The following is a 20,508-nucleotide window of genomic DNA, read 5'->3' on the forward strand; positions in this document are numbered from 1 at the left end:
CGATGCTCATAGAGGACCCTTTTACACAGAAATTAGAAATGTGTGCCATGAGTTTTAAAGTGATTGTTCATCCATGATTGAAATGCACCACTGTGTACTTCCACTTTTTGTCCTGCTAATATTATTCTCTCCTTTGACTAAACACAACCAGCAAGAGTTCAAGTTGACTTGCACTGCACGTACCTTTCATGTAGAAATATTTGCGATAGTAATGGGCTCCCAGATCTGCATGCTCTATAAAGTAGTTGCTCTTGCCCTGCTGTTGGACGTGACTCTCTCTGGGCTCCTCCAGGACCGACACTGCATCGTTGGGTGTTCGCAGGCTCAACCAGAGTCCCCGCCTCTCCTGGGATCGACCCAGACCCACCTGCTCTTCTCCCCCCGTCTCATTTCGGAAGTGGGGGCAGCTGAGCAGGAGTTCGTTATCATTGCCGTCGCCTTCGTCCAGCAGCAGCGACTGCTCGGGGTCATCTGCGTTCACCCCATTGCCTCCCCCGCCCTGTGCGGGTGAGGACAGGGTGGCTTGGGTGAGGGGGCGCAGCTGGGAGGCGGCTGAAGCCCCTGAGGTGATGTTCTTTTTCCGCCCGATGCTGTCTCTGTTTGTGGCCGCCTCTGTGAGGTCAAACAGGATGCTCTGAACATCGTAGTGGGCAAAGTTCCTCACCCAGGCTCCACCCCCGATGTTGTCGTACGGACCCGGTTGAGGGATCTGAGGGGGTTTGGTCTTCTTACTTAGACCTTCAGGCTTCGGTGGCTTTGCAGGTTTTGGGGACTCCCCTGTGGAAACAGACAGACCCCGGAAAAATCCATCAGGCTCTGGAGGGTTTCCCTGCAGTCCCAAAAGCAGGAAAGGGTCTTTGAAGCGGAGAGCGTTTGGACTCAGGGGCCCCTGGTCGTCGGTGCTCAGCTCCTGGGCTTGAGTCTGTCTCTCCAGTGAGGACAGGCTGCCGTATTCCCTGTGTAGCAGCACACCCCCATCCCCCTGAGCCCCCGCACCCACCTTCTCACCAACCGCCCGAGCTGCTTTCCCCCCTGCCTTCCCGGAGGAGTCCAAGTCCCCTAAGGTTACATCGCTGTTACTTCTCTGCATGATGTGGCCCCGGCCCACCGCCCTTAGCGTCAGCCCCACGCGGCTCGGAGTCAGGCTGTCTCCGTCTACTCCATCGGCTTCTCTCCTCGGCGGCCACTCCACTACACCTGCTTCACGGTTGGGGTCAAAGTTGACGGTTGCAATAGGCGGCCGCATGTTCTGACGCCGAAACTTGCGGATGAAGAGGTCATCTGACTGCATGGTGCCTGAGAAAGCGACTCCAGTCCAACAATCTTTTCTCTACTCTGGTCCAGAGCTTTCCGCTCTCCCAGTAAAATGTCTGTCCTGGTCTCTATGGTGCTGGTGTGAAACGAGAGCACTGTGTGCGAAGATGAAAAACCCCCACAAATATACTCCTCATTCACACCACTTAAGATGCTTGAACTTTCTCAACCCTCGGGCTCTCAGAGAGGTCTCTGTAAGGGCCACACTTTGTTATCACAAGTCAACAAGTTCCAAAGTGTAAATGAAGAAGATTGAGGAGAATATGCTGCTGTGTCTCGCTCCAGGGGTCCGTCCGGGTGTGCAGACGCGTGTTTTGGTGGTGCTCCAGTTGCGGGGTGCTCATTCCTGCGGATTAAGGGTGAGAGGATCATCACTGGAGCTCGAGTCCTCTGTGTATGAGAGGCTCTATCAACCCTTCTAACATGGCGTCCATTCGTCTGCACTCTTCAGTGCCTGCTGCTTCCCTGCTTCCCTTTTGGTCCACTGGCCACCTGTAGAAGAAAAAAAGAGAAAGAAACTTATTTTTTCTATCAAACCCACACTGCAACTATCTTAATCGACAGTTTTATATTCAACCCGTAGCAGCTTGTCAGTGAGTACACAGAACCACTTTGAGGAGGAGATTGGCTTTTGATAAACAAGTATTGAATTCCAACAATAAAGCAGCAGGCAGGTCTGACATGTTTTATTGTTGAGTAATGCCTTGTACCTCTGTTTTCTTTCCTTTACACACTTTCCGTTCTAAAGTTTCCCAAAATAGTTCCATAGCAGACTTAAAGTTCATCACGTCCACCCTGCACACGCTCACAATAGACATAGTATTAACACAGGGGAGGGGGCCTTCCTGTCTTACTGACACTCTGCCAACACACGAGAAGTAAGTGTAAACTGTCTCTCACCCTCGCATATGTTCACACACAAACACACACAGTTTTGTTAGCTCACTCCTGCACAAGTATTTCATTTAATGAATAGTATTTAAAGTTAATAAAGACGTTAAGAGTCACACATGTTTTGAGCTAAAGAGAATGAAGCAGTGCGCTTCCCTTTTTTAAGTCCTGATGCAATTCATCATTTTTGAGTTTTGACTGCAACTTACCAATAGAGTGGGTTTCGCTTCAGCCAGTTACTGTGATCATTCGATGTAGATGCTCTGTCTTTGACCAAACTGACGTCAATCAACTCAAGCTGAAACCTTTTGTCTCTCTCAATACGGTACGAGGCTTCTTCCTGTCTAGCTTTTCACATGCATCTCCTCTCTCGTGCGTGCAGCCTAAAGAGCAGGTGCAGTGGTGCAGAGCTGCTACCAGAAAAGATCCACACACACACACACACACACACACACACACACACACACACACACACACACCCTATAAAAAATGCTATAGAGTAGTGAGGAAGTTACAAGAAATCTTTGTTTCCCTTTCTTGCCTGCTCTCACAATCTCTCCAGTTCCTCGCACTAAGAGAATTTGCTGTGAAAAGCCTTCATGAAGCTGCAAACTAGTTTATTAAGTTTAGTAACCGTTATCAGAGGTTTTAAGTAGTTCCAATGGTGTGTCAAGACATGCTAATGTGTTTTTTAAGGTCTTTACATGCACTCATGTCATCTAGAACACATTCAGTGTCACTTGAGGGGCTCGCTGTTATCAGGAAGTGTTGCTGACTGCAGATTTAGCCAGTGTCTCTTTAAGGTTTTTTAAGGCTAACACTGAAGTGGATCATGTCTCTGTTCATGCAATGCTCCAAAACAAGCGGACGGTCTTTCAGCCTAAATCTCCCCGGCAGGGCTTGAGGCACACATCATTTGATGGATGTGTGCACATATTGAAAGAAACATTCAAAATCAACATAAGTCTAAATGCCAATACAAAGAAGGGACTTTGAATGTGGACTTACATTACTGGAAACAGGCAGGATGCACGTTTATGTGTTCAGGGCCATAGTCAAATTCCCGTAAATAATATATTCTGTTATTCTTAAGCCTTAAATAATTATCTGCAATGCCAGGCTTGTAACTATTGTGGAGAAAGAACATAGCCTGTTATTTTATTATATTTTATTGATCTAGAAGAGTCAAATGTGTGAATATTGACCTCAGTGGTAGCTGTAGAGTGTTTGTATGCAGATAGAATGAGTGTCAAATGTTTATATGGATGGCTAGTGTTACAAATAGGCTGTGGTCATACATGATTGAACAACATGATTAACATTGGAATATAAAATGACTCTTCTGTCTGAACTAACGTCAGGCTTTTTTTTTTAACAACTCTGACAGTTCCAGGCTTCTCCCTCCCTAACAATTGAAGACATTTCCGGCCATGTGTGGACACACTAAGCACTGGGTCACATAGAGAAGCCTCTGTGCACCGTCTGTATGGTGCCAGTGCTGCTGACATTAAAACCCTGCTCATGTTTCTTTCTGGGAGCCTGCGAAGGTTCTCAAACATCATTAACCATGTGGGCACAAATTATGTTTGTCTACGCCTATCTGCAATCATTAGGTGCATCATCATCTGCATGTTTCACAACGCCTTGAAAAGGTAAGTGGGAGTGTAGATTATTGGCAGCAGGTTATTTTTTTCAAAGACAATCACAGATTGCCTTCATGTTGTTCCAACACCAAACTGAACATCCAGAAACACTCCTGCTCTCCACCAACACAGAGCGCAGGTTGAACTTGGACACTTATCACTCACCCCCTTTGTGCATATTACATATTCCTGAGCTTCTTAAGACCCCCGACCCATGAATCAGTCCTTGTTTCCATAGCAACCGGTCTAGTGCCACCCTCTTTCGATGTGGTATCCAGTCTACCAGTGCTATATTGTTTACTCCATGACATGACTCGATCTTTGTCAAACAAACCCACGACTGATGATATTTGTGTCAGATTTCTCAGCAAACTGCAAAACAAGGCAATGTGAATAATGAGGTGAATAATAATACTTTAGACTTGACATGATCTAACTGCTTGTTTCTAAAACACAAGATGGTGGTGGTTGACTGAAAAATCTTAGTCGGTAACAGATAGGGTTTACATGTTGTAACCATAGATCTATGGGTTCAGTGCTAGGCAAATATAACAGAAAGAAATTGAAAATGTACTTTTACTTTACACAATTAATTAGCTTAGCCACAATTAAAAACATGAGAAACGGCAGTGGTGGGTCGTCAGGGCCAGCAAGGCCTTCTCTGCTGGCCTAAACATCATCAGAATATACATTTAATTTGTATATATTTTTTCACAAATATGTATTAAATTATTCCCCATAGTCTATTCTCTTCATTTCATAGCTTTCCTCTTGGTTGCGCTGCTTCCAGCCTCAGATCGAGATTTGGAGGTCTGGCCTTTATGTTAGAGCTTTTATCCAATCATATTTCAGCCATGACGTGTTGCCAGGGTCCAAGAAATCTTCCCTGAGGCCTTCAGAATCAACAGTGCGGGCGTCTGTCGCTTAAAGTGAACGGAGACAAAACTGTGGCGTTAACCAATCAGATTTTGAGTTGGGGACACCGGGGCCAGCTAGCAGGCGTACGATAACGTCAGCACGTCCACGTCTTTTGATTGGATACGCACTATTGAGAGGCAGAGCTATGCAGAGCTAGCAAACTTTGAACGAGCTAATTTGTGTAGATTTCTACAAGCTGTTTTTTTTTCAACCCACAATGGCTGAAGGAGGAGAAGAGGTCGATTTGGTCGCAGATATAATTACAACGCCATTTTCAAGACGAACCTTTCAAGAAAAGATAGACATTGTGAGAAGAGAACCCCGACGCTAGTGAACCTATCACAGCCGGGAAAAGGGTTTGTCCGCCACTTTCAAATCACTAACTACGAGCGGTACCCCCGGCTCACAGCCTCCGAGAGGCTCTGCACATTGTACTGCTGGGAATGCCTGCTATTTATAACTAAATGTTTCGTAAATATTAATATAACTCAGTTGTTAGGGTGATGCAACGCCCGGTTATACTGCGTTTCTGTCTAAATGTATAGTTTCTAGAGCCATGGCGTCATAATGATGGTATTAAGAGGTGGAATAATTCAGGTAGGACTGTGTAGGACATCACTTAAGGCCTAGGTGTGAAATGCACGGCCCGCCACTGAGAAACAGTGATGGTGACACTCCATCAGGAAGTACGTGAGCGTGTGTTTTTTTAAGCATGGCTCTAGGGATAACAACGTCGGTCTAATTATTCATGTTAGCATGCGAATGTGATAAACTACGATATTGAACATGGTGAACATTATAACCTGCTTTATATCAGCATGTTAGCATGCTGATGTTAGTGTTTAGCTAAAAGCACAGCTGTGCCTCAGGATAGCCTCAGGATAGCCTCAGAGAGCCCCTAGCATGGCTACAGACTCTTTTTTGTTAGTGGTTTACACATGAGCATCTTAATCTACTCATACAGCATGTATCTCTGTGCCAAGTGCCAAAAGTATGCCAGAGTCTACAACAACTTTACTTATTTTACACTTTGAATTTGAACACCAGTTATATTATTATACCTTGTAAATGTGCAAAATAAGTAGTTCATAATAATTTCCTGTTGCTGTTTAGTACCTAAAAACAGGCATAATAATTACAGAAATAAAAGCGAGGACTTAATGTTCTCAGATGTTGCAGATTTGTAGGTTTTTAAATAGTTAGAACTGAGTTGTAACCAGCTGTGAAGAGTTATTAGCATGATTCACATCTACATACTCTTTCTGGTGTCGCAGCATCTACCTGCTACACCGTTATTCAGTTATTTCCCATCTGTGTTTAACACTGTGAGGGTAATAAACACATTATGAATCAGAATCAAGGCACAGGAGAAGAAAATGGTACTTTGTGGAAATAAGCCAAATGTTTTAAAAGCAAGACGAGAGATTATCTTACCATTACTGCTAAGCCACATCTTCAATCAAATCTTCACTAGCCCAGACTTTAAAACACATATGACCACCACATCATACTGACCTTCCTTTGAATAGAAACATAGAAGTCCAAAGTGAAGAGGAACTGTTGTGTTGTGTCCCTGCCCCCACAACTTTCAGCTCAATTTAATTGGGAACCCATTTTCTGTATTCTCAGTATATTTTCTGCTGCATGCATTAGCCTGACAATTTAAATGTCATTATACTTGCTCCCAATGCAAACGCAGTAAAGCTTTGTCATTTGAACAACTACCTTTTGATCCAAAGCATTGCTACCCTGGAAAAAAAACACATACATTATTGAGAACCAGCTTTATGTTTTTTTCCCAGGGTATTTCCAGCTAAACAGTTGTACAAGCTTAAACCAAACCGTAATATAATCATAAATGGATAATTTTGTAATAGCAGGACTGACTAAGTGGCAATAAAAAAAGAACTTAAGGATATTATGAAGGCTTGAGACAATAAACAGCAACAGGAAGCTCTTTTTTCAAAGCTTTCAATACGGCTGAATGTACTCTGATTGTAAAAGTACATGGCTTTAGCTGTAATGACGATGATGTTGCATCTTGCTGGTTTAAAAAACTGTTTCCAGAACTGGAGACATATTAGCATAACTTCAGTCTGGATCCCTCTAAATACCTTTGGCACGTTGAACTAAAAAGCAACCTGTGCAATATCTGCATATTTTGTTAATGCAGATGAAAAGAGCCTGAAACTAAAGAAGAAGTCATTATGGTGTAGTTGCATCTTTTTATAAAAATAATAAGTATATCATCCAATAAATCACTGATATTCTAATTATTTCTAACATATCTGGTAGTAACACATATGAAGAATCCTTCTCCTCAAATACTCTGTACATTGATAGTTGCATGCGCTCGCCCACGTTTGTGCACACACATTTCTCCATGTCAGTCAGCGCAGCAGTTGATGAACACCATGAATGACCTGTGATGCTCCCTGAGCCACAACTGTTCCGCCACATCAACAGAAATGTAACCCTTCACTGGGCTGCTGAGCAGGGACCTCTTAAATACTTTGTATTAAATGGCTTTGAGGGGGAATTGCACAAAATTTGATTTGCTGACTTTTTGGCACAAGTTAAATCTCCATGATCTTGTTCTTTTGACAGATACACTTTGCGGATATATTTCCATATGTCACATGTGTCTCCATGGTCTAAAAAATAATCATTCATTCTCCTGCCTTTCATCCACACTGACTGAAGCTGATTTAACACATGAATCCAATCATGGATCATAACCCTCGACATGTATTCATATGGTCGGACTATTTTATAAAAACAACGGAAACTTTTTGAAACGTTTTTAAAACAAGGTTAGAGATTTTCTTAGCATTAATTGCTATTTATTGCTATTCAAGCATTGCTTTCATTTAACAATTAAACTGAATAAAACAGTGTCTTAGTTTTTCTCTTCTGCCACAGGATCAGTCCAAGAGGGACGTCCCAGACATGCAGCTGATGCTCTCCAGGATTGTTTGTTTTTTTTAAGATTTGGAGTGTTCACTACTAAAACACTTGGGAGCATGCTGCCCTTCGAAGATCCTCCCGCAGTACCAGAGCCATCTCCGTCCCAGAAAAACTCAATAATGCATGAGCACAGCAGTGTTTAATCCTGCATATCAGAGCTTAAAGCTCTGTTAGCAGGCAGTGGACACTCGCTCACATGTTCTAGATAAACAAGACTTTATTTTAGTGATCAAAAATTCAATTTCTTTGTGTGCTGAGCTCCATCATGTCCATCAGAGGTGATTACAGCATTGGGTCTGCTTGAAACCCTCATTTTATCTGCTTTTAAGGATTATATCTCTGTTGCTTCCTTTGTTCTTTTGCACCAGATTCACTTTGAAGGGTCATTATTGCCTAGGGTAGATGTTTGGTTTAACTGATGACAGTGAATGAGGTCCACTTCCATGTGAAGTCCAGGACAAGGTTAATGGGCCTCTGGTGTACAGTGCCAGGACACAAACTGAAGTCAGAGGAGAGACCTATTAAACATACACCGTTTTGGGGAAGTCATGGTCGCTTGGCTTATTTTGCAGCCGCTCATGCAAGTCTGTGTCCTGTGAAACAGGAAGAGCTGACTGACTTTTGAACCCTGAGAGGATGGGTGTCGTCATCAACACTTGTAGACAGGCTGCTCCGCTGCAGCATGAATGAGCAGCTTTCTTTGCTTCCTGAAGTCTAACTTAACCTCAGCTTGTGCGCTTTTATCATAATTAATGCTGACGTTGCAGTCTTTTGAAGTATCTAACAGTGAAAGAAAGATCCCGTCCTGATATAGACGATTGAGATTGGATCTATTTTCTCTTCAGGTGAAGCTGCAGAAAGCGGCTTAAAAGATTAGCAGCAATTAGATGTGATCAGTGACAAAAGTTGTGCACTTACTGCAGCCTTATCAACTCTATCACATCAGGTTGCAGCAACTGTTCAGACTTGCAGTTTGATGTGGTGCGTGTTTTCTTTCGATCAGAATTGAACACTGAAGTTGTGAAATGTACCACATGCCTCCACATATTAGGCAAGCTGTCTTTCAAAGCAGCACACTGTTTTGACATCAAAATGATACGTAAAGAAGAAGAAACCAGCACTCGCACCAAAGTCCGGTTAATCTCAGTGAATCTCTAACCGGGCGAGTAAACGTCCAGTTTCACAGCCTGGAGGTTCTGCTGCCGAAGTGTCGCTGCCTATCCTTGTAGTTAAAAGCTGCCTTGCCGATTCTTAACCACAAGGTCTAAATCAACTCCTAATAGTGATTGATCTTAGGAAATTTAAAGCCAGGCTCAGTCTCACTCGTATTTATTGATCCCACGCAAACCCTGTTACATTGGGGATCAGGTTGCATCGCTGCCTTGCTGCCGAATGTGTGACACTGAACTGGCTGCAATGCTTTTAGGAAAGTAAATGTGTAAATAATGTGGCTGGATCTGATTCAGAAAATGACTTCATTTTAATGCCCAACGCTTGCTCTAGGCATCCTCAATCTACCCCACCGACCCCCTCCCTTTACCACACTGCGGACAGTGAACTGGGCCAAGTCCAGAGGCTGCTAAGTGGATGGTACTGCAGCACTCTCTTTTTTTGTAACGTGTTTTATCTCTCTTTATGATTCAGACGGTTTGCAAACGTCAGTCTGAGCTATTGGTCCCCAAAGACACATAAGCCTGCATCCCTCGCAACCTGTGCTCAACGGGCTGACTTAAGAAAAAGAAAAGAGTATAACTGTCAAGGTGGCATGAAAAAGAGATTCATTATTGTGAGCAATATTTTTGCAGTGACTGGGACTGGCACTCTAGCCAAGTATGACTGTAACCCACAGTTTGAGCTCGTCATTGATAATTATTAATTTCTCCTGCTGTGCAAGCAGTTGTCCACATGTTGTTGCCTTAAATATGACATATGCACCACTACTACTTTGCCCTTTGAGTTCTTGGTCTAATGATGTTTTCACAAAACTTCAAGGTGATGCTGACGGATGACAGAAGAGCAGTTAGGTAATTTAAGGAAGTTGTGTTTATTTCCTTCACGTATGTCAACTGAAGCATTACAACATGAAAAATGAAAATGACACTTTTCTCTTGTTAGTTATGTTACAGCATATTGACTGCTGGTTGGATCTTTTAGGGTTAGGCTTTCCCCTCCGAAAACATTTGTACTCTCCAAAGAGTCTGGAGTGGAAAATATTTCAAGCAGTGGAAATGTTAAATCAGCACAAAAGAGTCTGTCTTTGTGTGCATCAGCTCTGCTGTTCAGTGCTATTGTTATGGTTGTTTGTGGAGGTCAAAGCTCCCTCTGGGCTCTACAGCAGGTAAAGCATCTTCTCCACACAATGAAATACCTTTTCAATCAGAGCTGCCCTACTTATAAAAGTGTCCTTCAAAAAATGAAAATAAAGTCTTCTGCCTAATAAATTATTAATGAGGCTGGGCGAAAAGGGAGCGAGGGTTACCAAGATGTTAATTATTCATCCGTCGGTTGCTCCCTTGTCCACTCTCGGACCGTCTGGGATGCACACGCAGACACACATAAACCAGAGCTGATTAGTTATGACTTATATCCAAGTCTGTGTCTGACTTCCTTGAGCATGTGATCCTCATGTCTTACAGTAAACCAATATGGTTGAGGTCATCTATCGTGCGACTTCAGTAGCGCCCGGTCCAGTTTCAGTTATTTTTTTGGCTGTTTCTTTGTAAAGAGACAAGGTTTCACTAAGAAAACAAGCTGCTAAAATGTAGAAGATTGGAACATTGTCACTGGGAGTCAGACAGCACATGTGAATGATTCACAAATCAGAGCATGTAGACATTGTTTTGTACTATTTTTTACTCATGGCGCAGGAATTATTAGTGGAACTCGCCCCCTTCAGTAAATGCAAAGAGGAAGTATGTTTAGAAAAGCTCCCTCTATAGTAATGTTCTTATTAAAAAACCTAACTTCCTCTTGTAATAAATAGTACAACCTCAAAATGATTCACCCTTCAAGTAAATGTAAGCGCTATTGTTTCTAACATAACCTACGTGCTGTTCTGCTACAATAAAAGAAAGTATGTAACTTGCGCTATTGTTTGACATGTTATTTGCCATGACATCAACACTGTGTGCTGGCAGAGCACTGCTACTTCCTGTGTATCTGAAAATACACCTTGCGGTGGGACAGGCAGAGATTGAAGGCCTAAATGTGAGACGGTTTCAGTACATGTGTGTCTTTGTGTGCCTTTGCTGACTCTATAAAAGCCTTATAGATGGGCTACACTGTCCACACAGTGACAGGAAGAGCAGATGTCTCTCTGTGACCGCCCTGTGTGTGTGTGTGTGTGTGTGTGTGGGCGTGTATGTGTGACAGGGAAAGGAACTGACCCTCAGCTTCATGACTGCGTCTATTATGTTGAGACACGGTTCAATGTTACTCCTCCGTCATCAGTGTAACCAGCTCTGAGGCAGAGGATAAGAGATGGCACAATACTGCTTTAATAGCACTCTGAATTGTTACCCTACCTTGTCTACTTTCAGAGGAAGAGACGCTGACCTCCTCCGCTTCCTCACTGTCCCTATTGTCCGCTGTAGCCGAGTGAAATGGCCGCAGCGCTTACAGTACCCACACTCATCCCCATTTTTCATCTGAAAATCTTTATTTATGGGAGCAAATCTCCGAGAGCTGTCTACAGTTACTCTAAATAAGTGCTCATAACTTGAGGGAGCTGCAGTGGGGGAAAAAACTTCTAAATGGTTGCCATTATTTGGAAAAATAGACTTCTGTCTGCTGTCGACACCGCTCGGGCATCAGTAAAGTCTCCACTCAGCTTTGACAGACTAATCAAGGCCTATCCAAGGAGGAGATTACTCCTAACAGGAGGCCACTGTTAAACTGATGGCCTAAGTGATAAGCGATTATCTAATATGGATGCTCAACCAATGTGATATCTTTATTTTTATCACCATGAAACAAACAAATATTGCACGAATGCTATCAAACTAAAACTGAAGTAGTCTCGGTCCGTCCTTTTTTTCAACAACCGCTCATACGATAGACTTCACACTTGGCGGGTGTATTTACTGAGGATCCAAGGAAGTGCAGTGTCAGGTGCGAGCTCTTGAGATCTACGGGACATATTTATTAGAAGTGCGTTGTGCACTCACTGCGTAGTGTATTGAGAGGGGACCCCAATTAACTGTTACACTGCCGAAAGGCTTGCTGGGTACAGCTCGCTCTCCGTCGCTCGCTACAATAGAGTGCTGCAGGAATGAGTCCTAAACCCGGACGTGAGTTAGCGCTTTTGCACTTCCAGTTCCCTCGATGTCAATGTTTTGGGTTTGTGGTTAGATGCCTGAAATAAGGTCTATGGTTAAACTCATGGGAAAACTCATTCTCTCAACGGTGGCGAACGTAGTTTAGTTCGTTTACATAATATACAAGGTTAGCTTTTTGAAAACCACCACATATTAGCAAGTGTAAATGTGGCCGATGCACTCTTGCAATAAAGTCAAAAGGTTAGAGATTTAAAAAGTTGGAGAGGAGATGGGCAGTAGAACCTTCCACCTTGAAGCTAGTGTAGATAGTTCCAAATAATAAATGGTCCAAAGATCCTGAGAAAGAAGAATGTGAGAAAAATATCCTACTAACACACTATTCTGTGGGGCTCACTTTACATCTGCACATTGCAGACAAGCAGATTTGCTGCAGTTTACAGCCTCTCTCTTGCCTGGTGGCCTTGTGTCATCTACACCAGCGGCTCTGCACCTTCTGACCTACATATAAATGAGCGGCTCATGTGTTGATGCAGATAGTGGCTGATTGACTGTGATGCTATGAAGGCAATGATCATAAGAAGGAGCAGGTTCTGTATGAAAACACACAACGCAGTGCCTCACCAGGAGACTGCTATGTATTATGTGAATTACGATAGTGTGCACTAATGCGTGCATGGAATGATTCACTGAAGCATTACAGACAGAACCTGCTCAGAAGTTTATCGGTCAATGCCTGGAGCCAACATTATCATTTCTGGTGCTTTTTTTTTCTTCACTAAAAAGGTATGAAATTGACACATAACCGCTGTGACTGCAAGGCACATATTTGTGTCACATTAAATACAAATGACCAGGAATATGAGAAGTGTGGAAGAACTTTATTTCAAAGCAGACATGAGCTCCCCTGCAGCCCTCTAAGGTCACAGTGTCTCTCAGTCACTTTCTTGTGTGCAGTTGCTGTTTGGCTCTGTCAGGCTAGACAGCGCTGAAAGGCTCTCTCCTCTCACTTCTTTATTAGCGGTGCCTTTAACATGTAAATGAAACAGTTGAGGTTTCAACTTCCTCCTCATAGTCGTGACAGACCAAAGAGGCCTCTCAGTCGTAAATAAATAGGTTGATAATCTCTAATATTTCAAGAATAGAATATAGTTCATGAGGGTATTTTTACACTCCTCTCAGCGCGGGATGTTTTCAGCCTTTTTAAAAAAGAATCTCTATCAGCCAAGTATGGCGATGAAGTGACATGGTGCGAGCGTGAATGGTCGGTCATGTTCTGCTTTCAGTGCCTCTGAATACCCTTGAGTGCACTTCTCCTGTAATAGCAACGCGAACAATGAGAAGGAGCCACTTCATCGCTTAATGGTTTAATGTATGTATGACATAACTGAGAGGGACATTGTGATTAAGAACAATAATGTATTTCTCAAAGCATTTCATAACATGCGTACGTGGTGTATGTTGAGGGATTTTTTTAATATATCTAAATATGTCTAAGTGTAACAGCAGATGCTTAAATAAATGTCTCATGAAGGCAGCAGCTTCCACATATTTTAGGACTATTACATTAGGTTGTTAGAAATCAACGTCTTATTTTCTCTCTTTGCTCGCTCCATAGAGAGTACAATGATTAGCAAAACTATTACAAGATCATTTATTTAAATAGGCCTAAAACATAATTCATTAACAATGACTACCTTCTTTGTACTTGAAGGACCTATTTTCTTTGTTCACCCTTGACTTCACTTCAAAGGATATTAATAACTACTATTCGTTTGTGTCATTTTAAACATTTAACAGAATAGTTTGGTGCAGACAGTGGGTGTTCAAAAAATTATCCGGGAGTCTTTAAGCCACTGAGAATTAACTCGCCTAAATTAAAAAAAGAAATCTCACCTAATATTTGTCATAATCTCAACTGTACAGCTGCACAACTAAAAAAGGGCAACAGCCTTGGACAAAACCAATGAGGCCTGACTCTTTGAGAATAGCGGTCAACGGGGGACAGGTGACAACAGAGAGCACAAGCTAAGAGGATCCACCCGGGGGCTTAAACTGCCAACATCCTGCCATTTGATGAGGCGAAGGCTCAGCCTGTCCAACTGCCTTCCTCGCTGAGCCCCCACAGGGAGCCTGCCGGGGTGTAGCCATGCAAAATGGCTCCAAATGAGAGGAATGATAGGATGCTGACTCAGAGCAGAACAAAATCTGCCTGGTAACCTTGCAACGTGCAATGACAGATCAAAGTCACACAGTCACTGCTCGTATCTATGCTGGATTCTGGACAACGTTTTGTTCAAATATTCATACGTGGAATCTTGTATGGCGCAAACAGGAAGCACCTTTAGAAATAACTTTTTTTGTAACCCGCATTTTCCTCGTATTGTCACGTGAAGACTGCTGATTGTTGACTGATGTCAGCTGTTTGCTGAAGCTGAAGCCTTGTGGACAGAGAGAGTCTTATCGTTCTGTACAGAAGCAGAACAAACAATGCGAGCTAAAGTTTAAATCCTGGCATCAGGAGATATTAGCCTGGAACTAGTGACTCAATCTTACCGCATAACTGTGATGGTGCTAACACACTGTCATCATCATTATTCAGTGTAAAGCACACAAAAGGTTATTCACTTCTCCAACCTGCATTTCAAAGGGCAAACAACAGCAACATAGCTCTCATTTTCAATTCTTTGTATCTCTCTATGATTTGGTTTCACAACGATAATGACAGTTTGAAATGTCAGGGATAACGGTTGGCACAAGCGGCGACTGAGGGAGCATTTAGGATTATTTTAAAGGCTCTGCTAGACAATAAAAACCCAACCTGAATCCACAACATGACACACACATGTACCGGATACACCCAAGATCTCTTGGCTTTTTTTTTTTGGTGCAGGAAATAAAAGTAGGCCGATCGATCCAAGAGTCTCCTCCGACTCTGCTCCCCTCCTACTCAACCTGGAATAGCACCACAGAAGAAGCCTTTACAGGAAGAAACACCCCGCGCATCTATGCTATTTTGTGGTCATGGACATTTTAGTTCATATCTATGGGCTCGGGCCAGAACAAAGTACAGGAATCTTTTTGGATTGGTTGCTTCACATATTAAACATAAGCTGTGTCGCCTCCAGTTCGACTGCTCCTGGATTCAAGAACAAAAGACTGAGCGCCAATACATTCATGCAGGAACTTCATGAGGATCGCCAAGTGTCAAGTCAAACTGAAAATGTGCTCATATCCTGGTTTTCAGTATCCAAAACTGGGGCAGAAGCAAATAGTCTATTATTAAACTGATTCCAATTTATTTTCTTTGTTTTCTATGATAGTAAACTAAATATATTTGGGTTGGACCGTCAGCTTGTGCTCTGTGAAAACTACGATTTTAGCAGCCAAGCTATTAAACGATTAATTGAGAAGGACAGATTAAGCAATAATGCAGATTCTGAAATGTAATTGTCAGTTGAAGCCCTAATCCACACATCTCTTACCTCTCACTCACATGCAAAGCTGTAATCCGCACTAATAGCAGGCAGACATGTTATTGTCATACATGTAATTGTTTGAGGTGATTTAATTATGGGAAATAATGAAAACCAACTGGCGCTAATTGTTAAACTACTTTACCAACAGAGTGCATTTCAGTGTGATTCAGAAAACACATCTTCAGGAGAGCGGGCAATTAATAAAGCAGTTTTATGTCTGGCAAAAAACAAATCCATCATTACATTTTGATGGAGATATATAGCATATTATGGACTAAAGGAGGCATAATGGCTTCGGTTATACCGGTATTAGTAGGCCTTAAATAAGATTATGATTCTGTGCACCTGCTCTGACAAATAACACACAAGTACTCTGCATTCGGGTACGGCTAGCGTTTAATGGATATACTGTTTGAGTAAGAATTTAACTATTTTAATACATACTGTACAGTAAATGCAGCGCAGTGGATGCTAGCAGAACAAAAGTGGACAGCAGCAGAGTTGGATGAATAGGCTGCATACTGTTAGCGCTGTTATGTTAGTGCACTTCATGCAGACACACTTATCATTCACCAAAATGAATAACTGTAGGTACCGTAAAACAAGGCCCATTTAAAGTTGACCCTGGTGAAAAACATCCCCCCTCCCTCCTGTCAGTCTCACTAGCAGGAACACAAACACAATGCCATCAAGTCACATTCAGTTCTCCTTCCATCATGTCAGGTGGAACTGCATTTTATTGTTTAAAATGCTAATGTCAACCACAGTGAACACCACATTGAATGAGGAGCCATGCGGCTCAATGTAAATTAAATGGCCCGTCCATTGAGTGCACTGGCTTATGTAAGCTGCTTGTCTCTCTCTCTCTCTCTCTCTCTCTCTCTCTCTCTCTCTCTCTCTCTCTCTCTCTCTCTCCCCCCCCCCCCCCCACACACCCCACCCCCAGCTCTCCATCCCTGCCTTTCTTTCCCTTCAGCAGCCTTATCCATCCCCTTAAACCCAAACGTCTCGTGAACACACAGCCCCATCCTAAATTGGAGAGTGCAGGGGGTGGAGAGGAGGGTGAAGAGGGTGGGGGGGAGCCCGACTCCCGCATCCCTCATTTTCTCAGCCACCTTGAAAACAACACCCCAATTCCGGTTGTGGTTCTCCATTCCATCATTGTTTGTGCACATCACATGCAGTAGTGTCACAAATGCTCTTCGTCCACACGAATCCCCTGAACACCGGCCTTATTTCTTTTGTCTTTGAAAATATCAATCTCGAAAAGAAAAAAAAATGTTTGTTCCTGCATCTTCTTTATCTCTGTGTCTCTTTCATTCTCTCAGTGTCCCTCCATCCCTCCCTCCCCTCCACCTTGCCCTCATCTCTGAGTCCTGCAGCCGAAAGCGCTGTACAGCGGTGGTTTCGCAGTGGCTTCTTGACAATGTCACAACGGCGTTTTTAAGACAACCCTTCCTAGTCGGAGGGTGCACAATGGAGAGAGAAAAGATGATGGGGGGGTTAGTGTCGGGAGAGGGAGGAGGGGAGGGGGAAGGCCGGGGATGAAATGCGACAAAGGTTGCGAGCTGGATTCAAAACCTACAATGTCGCGTGTAAATGGTATGTACAGGGATCGCTGAGTAAAATGCTTTTTTAAAGAGCTGGCAACAACACACAATGGGTAGAGAGGCAGAGGGAAGAGAAGCTGGATGGTGATATGACAATGCAAAGCCATTATTTCATATCCTCTATTGCTCTCATACATTGTCTCTAGTTGGATTGTGTGAGCATAAGAGCATGCCTGTACAGAGGTATGTGGCACCCACAGTGTGTGGATCCATCCATCTGAATTCATTATGATCAGAAAGAGCACACAGGGAGGCTGGAATGTGAATTCTCCGTAACCTCAATACAGAAAGAAAAGGCTTACCTCCACATTTCAGCTCTGCTCGACCCTGCCTTGTTTCATCCTGTTCCTCTCTGCCGACTCCCTCCCCTTCTCTCCCCATGACAGCATTTTTCTGCTATCTATCTCCACGGTGAGGCTCTTTCTCCTCCTCCTTCAGTTCCTCCTGTCTGCTGTTCTCTTCCTCTCTCCAAACGTAAAAATAAAACAACACGCGCACATACGCACACATACACTTCCCGATCTCTGTGTCTACCGGCTCCTCTATTCTGTTGTTGAAGTCAAGAGGCAGGTTGATTTGTGCCGTCCTCCTCCCTCTTTCTCCCTCTCGCGCTGATTCTATTCCATTCACATCACACTAAAGCCAACCCCCTCTTTCTCGTGCTCTCTCTCTCTCTCTCTCTCTCTCTCTCTCTCTCTCTCTCTCTCTCTCTCACACACACAGAGCCTCTCTCTCCTCCCCCCTCCTCATCTCCTTGTCAGAGAGAGGTTGAGGCAGCAACGGACAGCAGCGGCCAAGAGAGTAGAGCTTTCTGTGTCTCAAACTGAGCATTCAAAAAGCCTCAGTGGTAAGGCTGTGAATTTAAAAATGTGCTGAATCAAAGACTCAAGATCCCAATATGACAACATGGCACGCACAAGCACAAATGTAGAAGATTAGATGCTGATGCAACATTGTATCAAGATAGTCACCTCCCACAATTTCTCTGTCTTTCTTTTACTATTATATTAATGGAAAGCGGAACTCGCAATATCAAACATTTAAAGTCAAATTTGTCGGTGCCAAAACTAACATTTCTGCACAAGAGAGATAAAGGCTCAAAGGCAGACACGGGGGCAAAGGTGAAAATGGCAGTGTGTGTGTGTTTGTGTGTGTGTGAGACGGTCTGTTTATTTGTAGAGACCTCTGTGTACTCCCCAAACGCAGCCAGTGTGAGCTGAGACCATAACAAACAATCAACCTGCTTTAGAACAATGAGAACACAGCAGTGTAACAGCATAGCTTGCCTTTCCCTTCCCCATCTGTCACTGCATCTTAAAAATAAAAATAAAGACATACCTGAGAATTTGGGGAAACTATTTCATGATGTTCTGGAGAGGAGCTGAATCATGCTGCTTAACCTACACTGCAGCAGAGCCAAGTGTCCGGCACCATCCCCCTAATTACTGAAGGGAGTCCCGTCCTGGCCGTACCATATGGCTGTGAGCGTTACCAGGTCAGAGGCTCTGGTCTGGGCTGTTGGGGGCGGGGAGGAGGAGAAGCCTGCGTTGCTGGTGGTGTGTGCCTTGAAGAGATAAGAAAAATAAAAACAGAGGCACTAGTTGATAACCAGTTTTCTTTAAAACAGGCATACCTCAGTGTGTATTCATCAGAGGTCAGGAGGTGTTTCTGGAGTCTGTCTCTTCTCTCGGTATTCAGCGTTGTTTTAATCTAAAAAAAATAAGCAAATACTAACGTCTAACAATCCCTTACCTTGTATATAAGTGAGTTATAAAGTTCAAATATTCGACCCAAGTCAAATGTAACCTAACATTGCAACAAAGTGATAATTAATTGATATCTTAAACAAATAAACAAATCAATTAAAATAGCCACATGACGATGACTGGTTTAAGACTGTCTAAGATTCTGATGCTTTTAATACAATATACGCTTGACTTACTGGCACTAATGTTATATATAGTAGCTGGAGCATAATTTATGATGCTGTGAGCCAGAAGGTCATTTTGGACAATCAGTGCTACAGTGACACCATGTGGAGAATTTCCACTAAAAGACTTAAACGCTTACAGCTCTGCTGACAAACACATTTGTCTTCCTTAAGTTTCACATGCTGGAGACATGAAACTATAAATATGCTATCCTGAAAAAACAAGGTTCATTCTACTCGACTAACTGTCCAAAACCAAAATATATTTAGTACATCTTATAAAACAAAGCAAATACACAAGTCATCACATTAAGAAGCTGAAACAGCAGAATATTTAGGAATTTGTGCTTTTTAAATTGCTTAATTTTCAGCTCTGGTGTACAGTAAGAGAAGTCCAGTAGGACACAGACATATAGACAGACCTATAGACATTTATAAATTGACTTGTACTTACCACCACTACCTCCCCTTTTTATGTTAACATATCTTCATGTTATCAGTAGATTAACATTTGCATTGTTAATGTTAAGTCACATTAACTGTACTGTGCACTAACTTGAATACTATTAATTGTTATGTTAATTTCATTCATTGTCTTTGACAATCTTACTTGTGCTTTGGCAACACATTTCAAATGTGCCAATAAACCCTATTGAATTGAATTGAATTGAAAAAGATATAATTTCGTGCAAGTTTTTAAGAGAGTAGAAACACCTGAAGCCAGATATAAGAAGATTACCTGGATCCCAGAGGCCCAGATAACACACAATCTGGCAGCAGTCAGGAATCAGGATGAGGAAATGTACTAAATGTCAGGAAGAGCTGTCCGAATGAGTAATGTGGTGAGGATATTAGATTAGTGTGAAATTCTTCTCGGTCCTCCTGAGGGGCTGGTGTGGCTCTGCTAGGTGCAGAACAAGAAATGGGTGTAATGTGATGTAAGCAAAGGTTTCACCAGAGCTGAGAGAATAGAATTCAAACCTGATTTGCAGAAGTTAAACAGCACCAGGTCTGAGCACTGCCAAGCTAGAGATTCATTTAAAAATAACTCAAACTAGTAAAGAATGACCCCGCAGACAACAGGTGGGTACGCCCCTGAAGAAGAAAGCGCATATTACTGAAGCTTTTTACACTGTCAAGGTTTTCCTACCTTGTAAAATTGTAGGTCAGCAATTAACTAGGTTCAATTAATTGCCTCATGCAGCACTCACGACTTCCTCGGTTTAGGATATTTGAATAGTTTTGCATCTACCTGTAGCTTGGATAACCACATGATCCACTGCAGATTTCCATTTCTAATTCCAACTGTAACATAATTACAATAGTCAGGCTGAATTATTACATTTGCGATATAACTATTTTAGCTTGAAGTTTGGTAATGCGGTTTTGCACACACAGGGAAGGCAATCATAACGATGCCCCCTGGTGGCTGTTATCCGCATTGCATTGATTTCATCTTTGTACATTTGTAAATTTCCAAAT

At 42.7% G+C, this 20,508-nt stretch overlaps 1 protein-coding gene across 1 annotated transcript in view; it reads right to left on the minus strand.

Moving 5' to 3' along the window:
• The window catches only part of sipa1 (signal-induced proliferation-associated 1), a 32,594-nt gene extending 13,939 nt beyond the window's left edge, over positions 1-18,655 (minus strand). Inside the window, 2 exon segments of the mRNA XM_029448953.1 lie at positions 184-1,806; positions 18,435-18,655. Of these exon segments, the coding sequence (XP_029304813.1) occupies positions 184-1,291 (1,108 nt within the window). The 5' untranslated portion in view covers positions 1,292-1,806; positions 18,435-18,655.
• Positions 18,656-20,508: the final 1,853 nt, after the last annotated feature.

This window comes from Cottoperca gobio, chromosome 14 (genome assembly GCF_900634415.1).
Source record: "Cottoperca gobio chromosome 14, fCotGob3.1, whole genome shotgun sequence".
Classification (NCBI taxonomy): Eukaryota; Metazoa; Chordata; class Actinopteri; order Perciformes; family Bovichtidae; genus Cottoperca; species Cottoperca gobio.